We start from the raw sequence: 19,838 nt of genomic DNA, 5'->3' as shown, positions 1-19,838 counted from the left end.
ATATCTTTTATAACAATAAACTGAGAAGTATTTCATCAAAAATTGGGGTTGAATTCTTGGGGTTCTTTGACATGTTTGATACAAATTAAGAGCTGCTTTAAGCTTAAATGTTGTGTCCATACTTGCTCAACTAGTCAGGGGTCGACCTCTGCAGGAAAATTCAGTTAGCTGTCTCTCTGACCATGCGGACAGTCTCTTGTTTTCATATTAATTTGAGTTTTGATATATGAGATAAAAAAAGCTGTTTTTATTTCAGAAACATTATTCCATTTGAACAAAAAACAGAAAACAAGAAAACTAGTCAGAGTATAGGAAAAAAACAGCATGCCAACCATATCACAAGAAGAAGAAAACTATGCCAGGATGAGCTTGTTGCTGTCTGGGATCTCCCTTCGTGGAGTACGAGTTTTGTTTGACAGTGAATTCCATCCAACCTGCTTAGGTGCATCTCTCAGGAAAGCCTACAAGAAACTGAATGACCTTAAAAGGAAAAGAGTAATCAGCCAGACCCAGTGGGACCTTTTATTTCCACGTAATGGTAGGTCTAGAAAAATTACAGATAGTTTAAGCCACAAAATATTAAATTAAGTTAGAAAATGGGAAGATAATATAAATGTCACTAAGATTGAGGAATTTAACCTAGAAAAAGCTATGAATAAGTGGTGTACTTCCTATAACAGAGAATTCAAATCGTCAAAATTCAATTTTTATGCGACCTCAAAAAACTTTTGTGGTTGTATATTAGTATCACGTTGTCGTCGTCAGGGTCGTCCGAAGACACTTAGTTTTCAGGACAACAACTTTAGTTTAAGTGAATGGATCACTTGTAAAGTTAAACACCAAGTTTGAAACCACAAAAGGAAGGTTGTGATTGATTTGGGGGGTTATGGTCCCAACAATTTAGGAACAAGGGGCCCAAAAGGGGTCAAAATAAGCATGTTTCTAGTTTCCAGACAATAACTTGTGTGTAAGTGTATGGATCTCTCTGAAATTGTACCACAAGGTTCCATACCAAAAAGTGAAAGACAAAAGTTGGGATTGATTTTGGAGGTAATGGCCTAAACTGTTTAGGAATTGGGGGCAAAAAACAATACTTTTCTAATACTTTGTATAAATTGCTTATAATTTCTTGACCAATTTCAATGGGGTTTAATTCTTGAATTCTCTGGGTTCTTTAATATGCTGAATCTAACCGTGTATTTAGATTTTTGGAATTTGGGCCCAGTTTTTAGATTTGTCCACATTGAGGTCAAAAGGGTTCAAAATTAAACTTTGTTTGATTTCATAAAAAATTTAAACATTGAGGTTCTTTGATATTCGGAATCTTACTCTGTATTTAGATTTTCGATTATGGGCCCAGTTTTCAAGTTGGTTCATATTAGGGTCCAAAAATTAACTTTGTTTGAATTCATAAAAAATCGAATTATTAGGGTTCTTTGATATAACGAATCTAACTATTTAGATTTTTAATTTTTGGTCCCGTTTTCAAATTGGTCTACACTAAGGTTGAAAGGGTCCAAAATTAAACTTCGTTTGATTTTTAACAAAAATTGAATTGTTTTTTTTGTTGATATACTGAATCTAACTTACCAGGATGGAACTGAGCAAACAAATAAAATGTCTATACGAGGGAACACTGCACACAGAACAACATTACCATTTTGCAGAAATCCTTGACGACAACGGACTAACACAGCTAGTAAAAAAGCCTACAAGAAATGAGAACATTCTGGACCTCTTGATCACTAACCATCCTAGCAAGATAATGAGATAATTGATAATAGATATCATACCAGGAATATCAGACCATGACATACTAGTATATGCTTAAATAAACATCAACCCGGTAACAAGCAAACAGAAACAACGAAAAATCACTCTCTACAAGAGTGCGAAATGGGACAGCATGAATGAAGATATGAAACTTCTACACAACACTATTCAACAAGAAAGCAATATGGATAGACCAGACATAAATATATTATGGAAAATGATAAAGAACGGTCTTGAAACAAGTACAAGCAAACCAAAGACCAAAGATGAGAACCTATTGTTTACACATCAATGAATAGCTAGTACTATAAATATCTTCATCAAATTTCATTAAATGCAATAACCATTGGAAATAATAAAAAAATACTTCAGAAGAAAAAGCTTGATTATGTCATACTGACAGTAGCAAACGTAAGAATAGCAAAAGCTCGTGTATGGTACTTATAGTTTGGTATGCTAGAAGTGCTACATAAAACGTTACCCATCAGTGGCACATAAATCAAAACAGAAAAAAACCCAAATCAAATACAAAGTTAAAAGTTGAAGAACATAAAAATCAGGGTTTTAAATTATTTTGATTCATTATTTTTTTTTGTTAAATTGAATTGTACATCTTTGCAGGTTATTTATTTTTCAATTTAATGAATTGCTTGAAAAACTTGAAGCTCGATATACCGTTTTTCCAAAAGCTTTAATCATTCATGATCTTGCCAGCGAAATATAAAATGTATGCAGCAAGTCACAAAAGGGCTCTCATAAGATAAGAGCAATATTAACAGACTAGCTGGACATTTAACTCTGATGATTAGAATTATATGTATAAACATAAGAAAGATGAAAACGTTAGTTACAATGTTGCAAATATTTTATTATCTACTTACCTGATTTTTATGCCCCTGCCGTGGCAGAGGGGACATTAAGTTATACCCTTGTCCGTACGTACGTACTTCCAAAGTTGGTTTCCGATCTCTTACTTGAGGTTGCCTCGACCAAATGTTATGAAACTTATACACAATGCTTATTACCAAAAAATACAGATGAATATTGGGGGCATCACTTTAATAGTTCTAGATTAATGCCCCTTTGCAATTTGAAAAAATGCCAAAATTTTCGTTTCCCCAAAATCTAACATTAGTTTGCCTCAACCAAATGATATGAACTGTGTCAATGCCTATGGTATGAACATAATGCCTATTTCCACAAAATACAGATCAAATTTGAATTTTGGGGGTGTCGCTTTTATTATTTTAGAGTTATGCCCCTTTAGAAATGGAAGTAATGTTGAATATTTCGTTTCCATTATCTTACTTTAGTTTGCCTCAACCAAATGATTTGAATCTTAAAAAAAAAAATGCTAATTACACCAAAATACAGATCAAGTTTGCATTTTGGAGGTGTTGCTTTAACTGTTCTAGAGTTTTGCCCCTTTACAATTTTTCGTTTCTATTCTCTTACTTAAGTTTGCCTCAACCAAATATTATTAGACTTATACACAATTTTTATTACCATATAACTTTATATGATATGCAAGCGGGGACATCATCGGTGTCCCATGGACACATCTCCCATTTATTTGTGTTTCTTTTTCATTAATATACAAATCTGTACACGACCCGATTTAACAATTATTAATATATACAAGTAAATATATGTATCTGTTGTCTGTTGACAGTGTTTATATTTTTAGCTTTTGCTCAGTTAATGTCACCTTGTCATCTTCTGCAATCCTGGCGTATTGAATATGCCCGAAATTTTTGCTCGATTTTAAGCAATATAAGTAAATCAATCATTTAAGAATGTCTAGTTTTTTGTTGAATGTTTTTTTAAGATGTGGTATCATTTGTTTTACAGGTGGTCCAAATTCTAACATGTTCGATATAACTCTACTTATAACATTGCTTGCAAATCTAACAAAGTTAGATCTCTACAACGAGTTGCCGTTGGTTACAGACATTACACCATCGGCTGATGTGGGGAGGATAAAGTACTATAGGAACCTCATATCACATAATAAAGATGGAAAGATTGACAGCTCATTTTTTGGCTCAGCATGGGATGATATTGCTCAGGTATGAATAATTGCTAGGTTCAATAATTTTTTCTGTAAGGGTATTTACCGAATATTTCAATATTTAAAAAATTTGAAAGGGATCCATTTTTGATTCACACTTTCAGGATATTCAAAAAATATGTAGATTCAATCATACATGTCTTAATTATCTGGTATATATATTTCAGTCCTATGTAGTGAAACCACAAATTGTCCGAAATATACCACAATTTTAGTGTCGCCTTTATATAGTCAACCTTATGGCGAACTACTAGTGGTAGGTCAATGATATGTGGTACGCAGTTGTCTTAGCACATGTCATTTCCATGCAGATTGTCTGACCCGGTCTCCTCAGTCATGGTTTATTGACTTTGAAACTTTTGCTGACTTCACATAATTATATGAGTTTATGATCAAGTCAGTTTTAGGGGATCACTAGTGGTAGGTCAATGGTATTCGGTATGTAGATGCATTAGCATTCAAAGCATCTCATTTCAACGGAAATTATTTAACTCCGCATCCTCAGTCATGATTATTATCGACTTAGAATCCTTGAACAGTGTACACGTTAAAGTTTGGACCAATGATAGAAGTATGCAGTTGTTTCAACATAGATGTATCATAATAAACTCAGTGCTGACTACTGGGCTTGTGATACCCTCGGGGAAATAAATCTCCACCAGCAGTGGCATCGACCCAGTGGTTGTAAATTAACTCATGCTGAAGTTTTTGTCTGTCACATGCCCACTGTCATTGACCTCATTTTCATGGTTCAGTGACTACTTGAAAAAAAGTTATTTTTTTTGTAATGGTAATTAGTCTCTTACATTGTATTATGAGTAATAGGATACCAATATTTGGTATGTGCGTACTTTGCAAGGTCCTCATGCCCGTCAGCCAGTTTTCACTTGACCCCCACCTCATTTCATGGATCAGTGAACAAGGTTAAGTTTTGGTTATCAAGTCCATATCTCAGATACTATAAGCAATATGTCTAGTATATTGGGTGTATGGAAGGACTGTAATGTGTACATGTCCAACTGGCAGGTGTCATCAGACCTTGACCTCATTTTCATGGTTCAGTGGTTATAGTTAAGTTTTTATACGACCCCAAAAAAATTTTGGGATCGTATAATGGTATGATGTTGGTGTCTGTGTCGTCTACGTCGTCTGCGTCGTCGTCGTCCGAAGACACATTGGTTTCCGGATAATAACTTTAGTTTAAGTGAATAGATTTTCATGAAATTTTTTCAGAAGGTTCAATACCACAAAAGGAAGGTTGGGATTGATTTTGGGGATGATGGTCCCAACCGATTAGGGAATTTTTCAAATTTCGAAAAGTTTCAAGAAGAAATCTTCAATTGCACAGTATTGTGCAATAGATTTGTGAGATTTTTGACCACATTAATTTTGTGACAAAACCTATATTATGTCAAAAATTTGTGACAAAATTTGCCCCAACTGATCAGGGTTCAACCACTGGGGTCATTTAAAGCTGCGCCCTGCAGAGCACCTGGTTGTGTTTAAGTCTGTTTTTCTTATACTGTATGCAATAGGTATACTATGGAATAATTGTAAGGTGTACATGTCTAGCTGGCAGGTGTTATCTGAGCATGACCTCATTTTCATGGTTCAGTGATCAAAGTTAAGTTTTTGAGTTTTGGTCTTTTAGCTCACCTGGCCCACAGGGTCAAATTGTTTATCAAGTGAAGATCTATCTGCCCTGAAATTTTCAGATGAATCGGACAATCAGTTGTTGGGTTGCTGCCCCTGAATTGGTAATTTTTAGGAAATTTTGCCATTTTTATACGACCGTATATTGGTATCACGTTGGCGTCGTCGTCGTCGTCCGAAGATATTTGGTTTTCGCACTATAACTTTAGTATAAGTAAATAGAAATCTATGAGATTTTAACACAAGGTTTATGGCCACAAAAGGAAGGTTGGGATTGATTTTGGGAGTTTTGGTCCCAACAGTTTAGGAATTAGGGGCCAAAAAGGGCCCAAATAAGCATTTTCTTGGTTTTCGCACTATAACTTTAGAAATCTATGAAATTTTGACACAAGGTTTATGACCACAAAAGGAAGGTTGGGATTGATTTTGGGAGTTCAGGTCCTAACAGTTTAGGAATTAAGGGCCAAAAATGGGCCTAAACAAGCATTTTTCTTGGTTTTCGCACCATATCTTTAGTATAAATAACTATGAAATTTAAACACAAGGTTTATGACCATAAAAGGAAGGTTGGGATTGATTTTAGGAGTTTTGGTCCCAACAGTTTAGGAATAAGGGGCCCAAAGGGTCCAAAATTGAACTTTGTTTGATTTCATCAACAATTGAATAATTGGGGTTCTTTGATATGCCGAATCTAACTGTGTATGTAGATTCTTAATTTTTGGTCCCGTTTTCAAATTGGTCTACATTAAGGTCCAAAGGGTCCAAAATTAAACTAAGTTTCATGTTAACAAAAATTGAATTCTTGGGCTATTTTGATATGCTGAGTCTAAACATGTACTTAGATTTTTGATTATTGGCCCAGTTTTCAAGTTGGTCCAAATCAGGGTCCAAAATTAAACTTTGTTTGATTTCATCAAAAATTGAAAAATAAGGGTTCTTTGATATGTCAAATCTAACTGTGTATGTAGATTCTTAATTTTTGGTCCCGTTTTCAAATTGGTCTACATTAAAGTCCAAAGGGTCCAAAATTAAACTAAGTTTGATGTTAACAAAAATTGAATTCTTGGGCTATTTTGATATGCTGAGTCTAAACATGTACTTAGATTTTTGATTATGGGCCCAGTTTTCAAGTTGGTCCAAATCAGGATCCAAAATTATTATGTTAAGTATTGTGCAATAGCAAGAAATTTTCAATTGCACAGTATTCAGCAATAGCAAGAAATCTTCAATTGCACGGTATTGCGCAATAGCAAGAAATCTTCAATTGCACAGTATTGTGCAATAGCAAGTATGTTCAATTGCACAGTATTGCGCAATAGCAAGAAATATCTAATTGCACAATCTTGTGCAATAGCAAGAAATTTTCAATTGGAGTTATCTTTCTTTGTCCAGAATAGTAGTTGAATTAACATAAATCATTGTTTTATACAATATACAAAGTATATTCACTTTTACTACCAACTGATAAATTAAAACAATCTTTACCATTCAGTGATAACAAGCACTATTTTTACATTTTAATATTTTATGATGTATTTAAATGAGTAGTTAGTGTTGCAAACTCCATTAGAAATTTGAATTGAGATCAGTTTTGGAATTAGGGAAAGGGGGATGTGAAAAAAAAATTGGGGGGGGGGGGGATTTTTCTCATTTCAGATTTCATAAACAAAAAGAAAATTTCTTTAAACATTTTTTTGAGAGGATTATTAATATTCAACAGCATAGTTAATTGCTCAAAGGCAAAAACAAATTTTTAAGTTCATTAGACCACATTCATTCTGTGTCAGAAACCTATGCTGTGTCAACTATTTAATCACAATCCAAATTTAGAGCTGAATCCAGCTTGAATGTTGTGTCCATACTTGCCCCAACCATTCAGGGTTCAACCTCTGCGGTTGAATAAAGCTGCGCCCTGTGGAGCATCTGGTTGGTTATTATCTTGGATATAATTATACCCCATGCAATGGGTTGCGGAGGGTATAATGTTTTTGACCCGTCCGTCCGTCCGTCAATCCGTCCGTCAGTCCTGTTTCTTGTTATCGCAACTCCTCTCAAACCACACAACAGAATTTCACGAAACCTTTTCAGATAATAAGGACATACTATGTAGTTGTGCATATCGACGGGAAATTGCGATTCAATTTTTTTTCTAGGAGTTACGCCCCTTTGAACTTATTTACTTTAATGTACTTCTGCAACAGTTTGTCATCGCAACTCCTCTCAAACCACACAACAGAATTTCACGAAACCTTTTCAGATAATAAGGACATACTATTTAGTTGTGCATATCGACGGGAAATTGCGATTCAATTTTTTTTTCTAGGAGTTATGCCCCTTTGAACTTATTTACTTTAATGTACTACTGCAACAGTTTGTCATCGCAACTCCTCTCAACCACACAACAGAATTTCACGAAACCTTTTCAGATAATAAGGACATACTATGTAGTTGTGCATATCGACGGGAAATTGCGATTCAATTTTTTTTCTAGGAGTTACGCCCCTTTAAACTTATTTGCCTCACTATACTGTTTACTCCTCTCGCTTGGAATTTATGTACTACTGCAACAGTTTGTCATCGCAACTCCTCTCAAACAATTCTCCAGTGACAATATGAAGACGTGGGGTATGTGAGCGTGCTCACAAAGGTTCTTTAATGATAGATAGAGATAAAAATTCTGTAAACAGCAATAATGTTCAGCAAAGTAAGATCTACAAATAAGTTAGCATAATCAAAATGGTCAGTTGACCCCTTAAGGAGTAATTGCCCTTGATAGTCAATTTTTACAAAATATTTTCCTCTGTAACTAAAGGGCCAAGTTAATTTTAGATAGACAAAATTGTAAGTAGCAAGAATGTTCAGTATAGTAAGATCTACAAACACATCACCATCATCAACACACAATTTTGTCATGACCCCATCTGTGTCCTTTGTTTAATATGCACATAGACAAAGGTGAGCGACACAGGCTCTTAAGAGCCTCTAGTTTTCTAATACTATATGCAATACTATTATAGGTCAATTATATTTGGTGTATGGAAATATTTTATGATGTACATGTCAGACTCGCAGGTTTTATTTGACCTTGACCCCATTTTCACAGTTCATTGCTCAGTGTCAATATTTTGTTTTTACTCTGGTTTTCTTTAACTATAACCAATAACGCAACTATATTTCTTGTATGGAAGAATTGTAAGCTGTACATGTCTGCCTGACATTGTTCATCTGACCTTGCCCTCAGTTTCGTGGTACATTGGAAAGGGTTTAGTTTCTTGGCTGAGTCTGTTTCTAAGAAACTATAAGCAATCGGTCAACTATGTTTAGTGTATTGAATGATTGTAAGATGTAAATGTATTCCATGTTTGGATTATATAACTTTGACCTAATTTTCCTGGATAGTGTTAAGTTTGTGTGATAGTTGTAGCAAAGCTTTATATTTAGGACTATCAACATAATGTCAATGATTACAAAAGAAGGCGAGACATTTCAGTGTGTGCATTCTTGTTACACATCTGTTCGGGTTTTATTATGGCATCTACAGTATATAGAGATAAACTGTAGTTTTTGATTTAATAGGTCAGTTTATGGGGAACCACTTGTGGTAGGTCAATGATATTTAGTATGCAGTTATATACACATTGGCATATCTCATTTCCATGATGATTATTTGTCTATGTCATGGTCTATTGACTGAAACTTAGGCTAAGTTTACATGTATTAGATTCTGATTACTTAGTAGATCAGTTTAAGATGAACCGTTTATTGTTAATAATAATTGGTACGCAAGTCTCATTTCCATGGAAATAACATGGCCACACTCCTTCGTCATGGTTCATTGACTTTGAATTTTTACATAGTATACAAGTTAATGTTCGTGTTACGTGTTTACAGAGAACGATACTTGTCAATGGTATTTTTTAAGCAGTTGTATTAATACATGTAATATTTAATTAGCACTGGCATATCTCATTTCCATGGAGATTGTTTTGCCACAATTTTACATGGAAATTGATATATTGGTACAATTTGCTTCAATATGTTTTTTTAAAAGTTGGTTGCCCACTAATTACGAAAAAATCTGTATAAAATTTTAACCAAATTTATTCAGATCACATTCATCCCGATTTAATTCATGGTGTCAAAATTTATGAGAATTCATACCCCCAATTGGTTGCTCAATGTTTTATCTAAGACCCTTACTGACATGTCCGGTTTTTAAGGTTGGACCCAACCGTAATGTTTTCAGCCCGCCTATGTGAACTTTATACTCAATAATATGCAAAAACAAATAATTGTGTTTATACAATGTGCATATAATTCTCGGTTACCTAAACATGAAAATGTGAAGATGAGAACGAGGCATTGTATCCATTTAGATGTTAATTTACATGAGTGTTCTGTTAAAAACCATCAGACTTATTGAGCAGACTACGAAAAAGCCTTCATATACAGTGTCATTATGATTTCGAAGTAGAATGAATGAAAAGAGTTTCATGCAAGTGACCTTTTGAATATTAACAGGCTGTAGGAAGACTTGGTGGCCAGCATATGATTGAGGAATGTAAAGGTTTAAGAACATCAATTTTGGAGCAATCAACAGTAACTTGCGACATTAAAGGTATTCACACATTCAGACCAATTATAATCATTGAAAAACATAAGTGAAGAACAAAATTTAAGACAAATTCTTAATACCTTGGATACAAGAGCTGATCTTATCATCAGATTCTTAAGGCATATAAGGTCAATATCAACACTTCAGATTTATAGGTGGTTCGGTGAAACATTGACATAAGAACACAAACTCATCATGAACATCAATAGTTTAAGCAAACAACAAAGATTAGGATCACAGATGATTCATATCTTGTATGTGAATGCATTTATATAAAGTAGTTTTCAACTGTCATACATGTATATATGTCCTTTGACCTTGTCATTATTTTCATAGTTCATTGAAAAGTACTGTTTGGTTCTGTCATGCGAAATCTTCACTCACTGACATAAACATGACAATGAGGTCAAAGTCGTTGTATGAAGCGGCAAACAGATTCACACGTGACCATAAATGTTTCCATATACTGAAATGCGAAAGAAAAAACATTTTAAGCCCTACAGTTTAAACCCTATAGTTGCCAAACACATTAATATGAGACATCATAGGCCAAATCAAACGGTACAAAACAATATCAATATCATTTGAAGGTGACAAATCTATTGATTTATAATAGGAGAAAAGCGAGTTTCCATCGAAAACCACATTATTTGAACTTAAAACATGACGTTATCAATTCAACTTTTATCTGCTAGCATGTGTTAGATAACGCAGAGATGAATATTTTTTTTTACATATCTTTTACAAGAATTGCATATTTTAAAATGAGAAACGTTAGTTCGTTAATTAGTATATATTTGGTATACAAATCCTTGCAATGTCTTACAAGCCCGTCATTGGAATAAGACCTTATTTCATTGATAAGTGATCAAGGTTAGGTTTTTGTGTTACAGTTCATATATCAGATACTATAAGCAACAGATCAACTGCATTTGGTGTATAAAACAATTTTTGGATGCAGATAACTGACTGTCAGAAGTCATCCTAACTTAACCTCATTTTGAATGTGGAAATTTGATAGATGTTTTTTATACGCTCGTCAAAATTTTGACGGGACATATTATGGTATACAAATGTCCGGTGTCCGTCCGTCTGTCCGTCCGTCCGTCCGTCTGTCCGTCTGTCCGCCCGTCCGTCTCCGTCTGTCAGGCGTAAACATGTCGCACCGTAACTTGAGAACGACTTATCCAAATTTCATTAAACTTAACATAGTTGTTTCTTATGATGGTCAAATGATCTGTGTACTTTTTGGTGAAAATAAGATTAAAACTTTTTGAGTTACGGCACTTTGTTACTAAAACAGGGATGTGTTTTTTTCACATGTCGCACCGTATCTCAAAAACGATTCTTGATTATGGCTTAAAACTTTAAACACTTCTTAGTTATATTAATCTTAATATCTGTATACTTTTTGGTGATGATTCAAAATTTTATTTTTTGAGTTATTGAGTATTTTGTAAAAAAGGGGGAGGTTTTTTTTACATGTCGCACCATATCTGTAAAAACGATTTATGTTTATTGCTTAAAACTTTGCACATGTCTCTGTTATATTAATCTAAAGATCTGTATACTTTTTGGTGATGATTCAAAATTTCATTTTTGAGTTATTGAGTATTTTGTAAAAAAGGGGGAGGTTTTTTTTACATGTTGTGCCGTATCTCAAAAACAATTTATGATTATTGCTTAAAACTTGACACACTTCTTTGTTATATTAATCTAAAGATCTGTATACTTTTTGGTTTTGATTTTAAATTTTATTCAAGTGATATTTAGTTTTTTGTAAAAAAAAAAAACAGGGTTGGGGGTTTCACATGTCCTGTCGTGTCTCAAAAACAATATATGGTTATTGCTTAAAACTTTCTCAGAAACTATTTATGATTATTGCATAAAACTTCCACACAAGACGTCGGGCGTATCATGCGCTCATGGCGCAGCTGTTTATTGTGCTTTTTATATGAATTTTTTTTGGTCGTATATTAGTATCAGGTCGTCGTCGTCGTCGTTGGCGGCTTTAGCGTCGTCCGAAGACAGATGGTTTCCGGATAATAACTTTAGAATAAGTAAATAGATATCAATAAAATTTTAACACAATGTTTATAACCACAAAAGGAAGGTTGGGAATGATTTTAGGGGTTACGGTGCCAAAGGTTTAGGAATTAGGGGCCCAAATAAGCATTTTTGAAGTGTCCAGTCAATAAATTGTGTTTAAGTGTATAAATCCCTCTGAAATTATACCAAAAGTTTCCATACTACAAAGGGATGGTTTAGGGGGGAAAGGGGGGGGGGGGGCTGTTATGGATAAATTTTTCTGGTTAAAAGACAATTGAGACAATTTAAAAGCAGTGTAAGTGAGGTAATCCAATTCTATTTAAAGGATACTGTCATATATTTGATTACCTCCCTTACACTGCTTGAACATTATGTATTAAGAAATAATGATTGTCTTGAGATATGTAAATTTATTTTTAGAAGTAACTATTAATTAATATTAATTTTAACCATGACTGTATATCATTTTATATTTTAATATTTTATGATGTATTTAAATGATAAAATTGACAATGGAAATGGGGATTGTGTCAAAGAGTAGTTATTGTTGCAAACTCCATTAGAAATTTGAATTGAGATTATTTTTGGAATAAGGGAAAGGGGGAGGTGAAAACAAATGGGCAGGGGTAGGGGGTGCAATTTTCAGAGCTGTATCAAGCTTGAATGTTGTGTCCATACTTGCCCCAACTGTTCAGGGTTCCACCTCTGCTGTCGTATAAAGCTGCGCCCTGCAGAGCATCCAGTTTTGTTTAATATTTTTATACAACCGCAAAAAATATTTTTTTGGGGGTCGTATTTTGGTATCACGTCGTCGTCGTCATCGTCTTCCGAAGACAGATTGTTTCCGGATAATAACTTTTGAATAAGTAAAAATAAATCAATACAATTTTAATACAATGTTTGTAACCACAAAAGGAAGCTTGTGATTGGTTTTGGGGGTTTTGGTCCAAAAGGTTTAGGAATTAGGGGCCCAAAGGGGACAAAAACAGCCTTTATCTAGTTTCAGAAGTTGTGTATTAGTATTTCAATTGTTCTAATATTGTACCGCAATGTTCAACACCATAAGTAGACGGTAGGGATTTATTTTAAGGAGTTATTGGGTCTAGGAATTAAGGGCCAAAAAGGGGTCACAAACAAGCATTTTTCTATTTTCAAGACAATAACTTGTGTGTTACTGTATGGATCTCTCTGACATCGTACCACAAGTTTTCATATAACACAGAGAAGGCTATGATTCAATTTTGGGTTATTTTTCCCGAATATGTAGGCATAAGGGGCCAAAAAAGGGCAAAAAAGAAGCTTTTTTTTCTTCTAGTTTACAGACAATTACTTGTGTTTAAGTGTATGGATCTCTATAAAGTTTAAATGAAGGTTCAATACCACAAGGAAGGTTGGGATTGATTTTAGGGGTTATGGTCCCAATAGTTTAGGAATAAGGGACCAAAAAGGGGGCCCAAAATAATAATTTTTTCAAACAAAAACTTATGTTTAAGTGTATGAATCTCTCTGAAATTAAACCACAAGTTTCCATACCAGGAAGGGATGGTTAGTATTGACTTTAGGGGGTTATGGCTCAAAATTTAGGGGCAAAAAAGGGGAAAAACTAGGTATTTCTGGTCAATGGACAATTTAAAAGCAGTGTAAGGGAGGTACATGTAATTCTAAAAAATTCAGAGCTGTATCAAGCTTGAATGTTGTGTCCATACTTGCCTCTGCGGTCGCAAAAAGCTGCGCCCTGCGGTGCACCTGGTTTTGTTTTGAGATCGTGAAACAGCGATGATTGCTGTAATCATATTTTGACTATTTTACCTGTTGAGTCTGTTTTGTTCACGCATCGTTGTTGAATATGATGGAATTTGATACTACTATCATACGAGGTTTAGTGCTATAAAACCAGCTTCAATCCACCATTTTCTACATTTGAAAATGCATGTACCAAGCCCGGAATATGACAGTTAATGTGTATTCGTTTGGTGTAATTTATCATTTGATTTAGCCATTTGATTAGGGACTTTCCGTTTTTGAATATTCCTCGGAGTTCAGTTTTTTGTCATTTTTTTTCATGGTTGAAGGTTTTTTGGCCATGATAAGTTTTCATTGCTTTGTCAGTTTATCGGATCCTATAATCAATAAGTCAACTATTCATTTTCTTTATTGAATTGAATTTTTATTAGGGGGCATCTTTACACCACAGACATGACAGATACATTCTTTTTTTATTTGTTTATTAGCTAAGTTTTTTTATAATATGTTTTGGGTTTTTCAAACATTGTTTGATTTATCTTTTTTTTCTGGTTGTGAGAATACGCTTCACTTTTATTTCTTTTCACTGTCCTATAATAACTGATGTTTTCTTTGGGACTTCATTATCGGAGGCATTACGAGTTAAAGGACTACTATATATTTGTAAATTGAAGAAATCTGCCAATTGACCGTGTCGTTTTATATAGGGTTCAATGAACAATGTGTATCTGTTGTGATAAGGAAAGGTCACCCGGTAGTGAGCACTTCTGTGTTGACATGACAATCAATTATATGGTAATTTTATAGATTAACCGTTTGCAAGAGATGAATTATTCGTAAAACAAGGATTTTCTTATCTCGGGCATGGATTGCTTACGCTGTGTTTTGCACAACTTTTTGGAATTTTGGTCCTCAATGATATTCAAATGTATGCTTGTTTGGCTTTCTAAATGATTTGACATGAAAGTTACTGATGAGTAAACAAAACACGCGTCTAGCGTATCAAATTATAAGCCTGGTACTATCCGCTAGCTTCTCATTTCCATGAAAAATATGTCATCTATATTTTGTCTATAGAGTGGTTAAGATATACACATTCTTTTGGCTGAAGTAATTAGTTACTTGACTTTTCATCTTTTCCCCAATTTTAATTAAATTTAAATATTTTAAAGAAAGGTCTGTGTCTCATTTAAAGTGAATTATAAATCGGCTATATTTGAACTATAGATAGCTGTACTTGTCTTAATTAAAAAAAAACTTAAAGTTTTTCTCCTGTTTATCATCTGCCTTGATGGTCATATGATAATTTGTGTTCACCTTCACGCTTGGGTGTGGGCAAGTTTTATATTTATCTCTGGTCCAGTCAAATTTAAGTCTTGAACATTGATAACTACTTCTGTCTGCATATATGTGTCATGTAGACTCATGAGTAAGATAGTATACCTCAATTGTAAAGTAGCATGTTTAATGTTAACTCAGCATTTCTGTTCATTGTTGACATACAGTTACTTATCTGAACTTCTATCGGTTTTCAGTCGACAGTCAGTGGTTTTACTTCGAGCACTGTAGATTTTCCATCAATAAAAACTTATTTTATAGTGTTAAAAGTGGTATTAAAAAATAATAAAACAACCCAATAAACAATCAATCATTCAGTCTTTCATATATGGATGTCGCATTACCTAAGATACCACATCTTCTTATTTTTATATCATAATTTAACCATGTCTTGGATAGTAATAACTATATAGTATGACTGATACAGTTAAAATTAAGAAGTAGATCATGATTTGTAAAAAAAACCTTTCAACACTGACTGATACTATTTTAGCCATATACCAACAGCTAAACATCAACCAAAGTACATTGCATGTTTTAAAGATATTAAAAGCTAAGAATTATTTGTTTATATACATACATTTCAGTTCAAATGAGCCAGCTTTTGGCAGGATGGAAGATGACTAATGTTTACTTTGTTGAAACCAGAGCTGCCAAACATGTACTTGAATGTGTACAGGAAAACAGTTGTGTAACTATTACAGCAAGTAATGGTGTTGGGAAGACAGCAATCATACAACATGTGGCATTAAAAATGGCAGATAGAGGGTATAATATTATGCTGGTAACAGCTCCGAATGATATAGTTAAGTTTTACAACCCAAATCAGAAAACATTGTTTGTTATGGATAACTTTTGTGGAATATATTCCATAAACCAGTTTGACCTTAACAGTTTGGAATTAGTTATGGAACGTATTGAAGAATTGATTGAAGATAAATTTACAAAAATAATTGTGGCATGTCGCCTTCAAATTTATCAGGATGAGAAATTTGAAACATTATCAATTTTTAGGACATGCGTATGTAACCTTTTATCAACAGATTTGTGTTTATCACAAACAGAGAAGCAGTCAATAGCAGAATTATATCTAGAAACAAAATCACAAGAGATTATTCAGTACAGTGATTTATATGATTGTTTTCCTCTCCTCTGTAAACTATATAATGATAATCCTGATCATAATATAACAGATTTCTTTCAGAATCCATATTCAGTGTTTGAAGCGGAGATTGATACTTTGCACAAACATGGACATTTTGGGAAATATTGTGTTTTGGCATTGTTTGTTATGTTCAACAACAGACTTGAAGAGGAATGGTTGACAGATGAGGTTAATACAGAATTAAGAACAATCATAGAGAACACTTGTCAAACATGTAATTTGGACAAATATACTTCTCCACTTATCCTACTTGATGAGCTAAAGTCACTTCAACATACTTTCATAAAACAAGAACAAAATGTATACACAACTATACATACTCAAATATTTGACTTCTTGTCTTATTATTTTGGACAACACACGATACAATGTGTTATTAAGAATGCAGAAAGTGCAGTAATTGGGCAGAGATTTTTATTACAGAGAAATAGTTACATGGATCAGTTTACAACTGTTGTACCATCTTATTACCATGCGATGTACATGGAAAGAATGATTGATGATTGGTATAATGGTAAATTACAGCATGTGTTTGATAACATCAATATGAAGATACCAGCGTTCAGACAGAAATTGCTCTGTTATTTGAATACACTAAGCATTTCATCCCAGAAACAATTAGCACTGACCTGCGATGTTAATTACAAAACAACTGTACTGTTTCGGTGTTGTCTATATGATGATATTCCTTTGATTCAGTGGTGTTTATATCATGGCGTTGATGTTAACCAGTGTAATTGTGATGGTATGAGTCCTTTGTTTGGTTCAGTACTTGAAGGTCATACAAGGGTAGTGAAACTATTGCTGGACTACATCGCAGACATTGACAAATGCATAAACAATGGAGCATCACCCTTGTTTGTAGCTTGTCAGAATGATCATATAGAAGTTGTAAAGCTATTACTAGGAAACAAGGCAGACATTAATAAGTGTAAAAATGATGGAGTATCTCCTTTGCACATAGCTTGTCAGCAGAATCATGTGGAGACAGTAAAGATCTTACTTGACTGTAAGGACGACATTGATCAGTGTAAGAATGCTCGATTTTCAACTTTGCATTCTGCTTGTGCAAACTTTTACGAAGATTCATTCAAGGTATTAATGGCCAACACTGCAGACATTAATAAGTGTGGAGATGATGGAGTGTCTTCTTTGTTTGTAGCGTGTCAGAATAATCATATAGAGACGGTAAAGATCTTACTGGATAACAATGCAGACATTAATAAGTGTAGCAATGATGGAGTTTCTTCTTTGTTTGTAGCGTGTCAGAATAATCATATAGAGACGGTAAAGATCTTACTGGATAACAATGCAGACATTAATAAGTGTAGAGATGATGGAGTGTCTTCTTTGTTTGTAGCGTGTCAGAATAATCATAAAGAGACGGTAAAAGTATTACTGGATAGCAATGCAGACATTAATAAGTGTAGAAATGATGGAGTATCTTCTTGCTTTATAGCGTGTCAGAATAATCATATAGAGACGGTAAAGATCTTACTGGATAAAAATGCAGACATTAATAAGTGTAGAGATGATCAAGTATCTCCTTTGTATGTTGCTTGTAAGAATAATCAAATAGCGATAGTAAATTTATTACTTGATTACATTGATAAATGCGCAACTAATGAGTCTCCTCTGTTTGTTGCTTGTCACAATAATCATATACATACGGGTAAGGTTTTACTAGACATCAAGGCAGAAAGTAATAAGTGTACTGATATTGGAGCATCACCTTTGTATATTGCTTGTGAGAATAACCATATAGAGACAGTCAAGTTATTACTGGACAACAATGCAGACATTAATAAGTGTACAGATAGTGGAGTTACTCCTCTTTTTGTTACGTGTGAGAATAACCATATAGAGACAGTCAAGAAATTACTGGACAACAATGCAGACATTAATAAGTGTACAGATAGTGGAGTGTCCCCTCTTTTTATTGCGTGTCAGAATAATCATATAGAGACGGTCAAGATATTACTGGACTACAATGCAGACAATAATAAGTGTACAGATAGTGGAGTTACTCCTCTTTTTGTTACGTGTAAGAATAACCATACAGAGACAGTCAAGATATTACTGGACAACAATGCAGACATTGATAAGTGTACAGATAGTGGAGTGTCCCCTCTTTTTATTGCGTGTCAGAATAACCATATAGAGACAGTAAAGATATTACTGGACAACAATGCAGACAGTAATAAGTGTACAGATACTGGTGCATCTCCTTTATATATTGCTTGTCATAAAAAGCATACAAACATTGTAAAGTTATTACTGAACAATGCAGTTATACATGTAACTGATTGTACAGATACAGGAGCATCTCCTTTGTTTTTGTCTCGCTTTACAGAGTCAAAAAGCGAGACACAGATATATGATGTTTCTGGCGGCGACGGCGGTGTTAACACTGTATTTGTTTGTGATCAGTTCTAGTTTATGGTGAACCACCAGTGGTAAGCCAAAGATATTTGGTATGCAGTTGAATTAGTACTTGCATATCACATTATCATGAAGATTATTTGGCCCCGACAGTTATGGTCTATTGACGTTAAAACTTTTGCTTAGTTTTCATGTATTAGTTTGTGATTAGGTCGGTTTATGGTGAACCACTAGTAGACCTTTTCAACATCTCTCGACACCTACAATTGAGAACGACTACGACAGGTAAAATGTGAAGGGTCGTCTCAAAAATAAAAAAAAGGTGTGTTGTTTTCGGGACATCAGCCGTTGGTCTACAAGCAACTGCTTAGCATTGACCATATTGATTTTGCAGTGTCAACGAGCTCTATAGTGTTAACTAACAACTTGACTAGGACGCAATAAATTATAAAAAGTGTTGTTTTCCATTTTTTTTAAATATAAATTCAATACGCATGTATGTAAAAAAATATGTTATGCTTCGATGTTGTAACATTAAAACGAGAAGTCAATCATATTTCTTTATCGTGAAAACATCAACTCTTATAAGATATCTTGAAGCGGAGAAGTCCGCCGTTGATCAGGAAAAAAAAAAGATGTGATATTTACCTTAGACCTTCAAACTATATATGTGATTATCAATCCAGAAATTGAAATTGTACATCAACTAAGGCGAAGACCGGTTGAAAAATACCAATTTGGTCGTGTTCACAAGTGTGATACGGACATACGGACAGTCCAGTACAAATGCATTTACTCTTATTTTTTTATAAATTTTTGAAAATTTTATCAAAGCTTTTACACCAACAAATTAATCGATATTTACTTGTGGCAAATACTTGGTAAAAGACTCACATAATCATAAAATTGAAGCGAAGCGGACCAGGATGCAGAATGATTGCTGTATTTGTTTTGATCAATTCAACATGAAATGTCGTGTAAATACATACAAAATAAAAATAAAAACTATATGATAGATACATATATTTATTTATCTATATTTTGAAGCT

General features: G+C 33.9%; 1 protein-coding gene across 1 annotated transcript; it reads left to right on the top strand.

Annotated features, from left to right (window-relative positions):
• The first annotated feature begins 324 nt into the window (after positions 1 to 324).
• Positions 325 to 18,843, top strand: LOC134687865 (uncharacterized). The gene is made up of 4 exons (XM_063548324.1): positions 325 to 538; positions 3,625 to 3,842; positions 10,019 to 10,115; positions 15,830 to 18,843. Exons 1-4 carry the CDS (start codon positions 325 to 327, stop codon positions 18,841 to 18,843), a joined length of 3,543 nt encoding a protein of 1,180 aa, XP_063404394.1.
• Positions 18,844 to 19,838: the final 995 nt, after the last annotated feature.

This window comes from Mytilus trossulus, chromosome 10 (assembly GCF_036588685.1).
Source record: "Mytilus trossulus isolate FHL-02 chromosome 10, PNRI_Mtr1.1.1.hap1, whole genome shotgun sequence".
NCBI classification, from domain to species: Eukaryota; Metazoa; Mollusca; class Bivalvia; order Mytilida; family Mytilidae; genus Mytilus; species Mytilus trossulus.
Note: the sequence above shows the minus strand (reverse complement) of the source record. Positions and strands in the feature narration are given on the sequence as shown.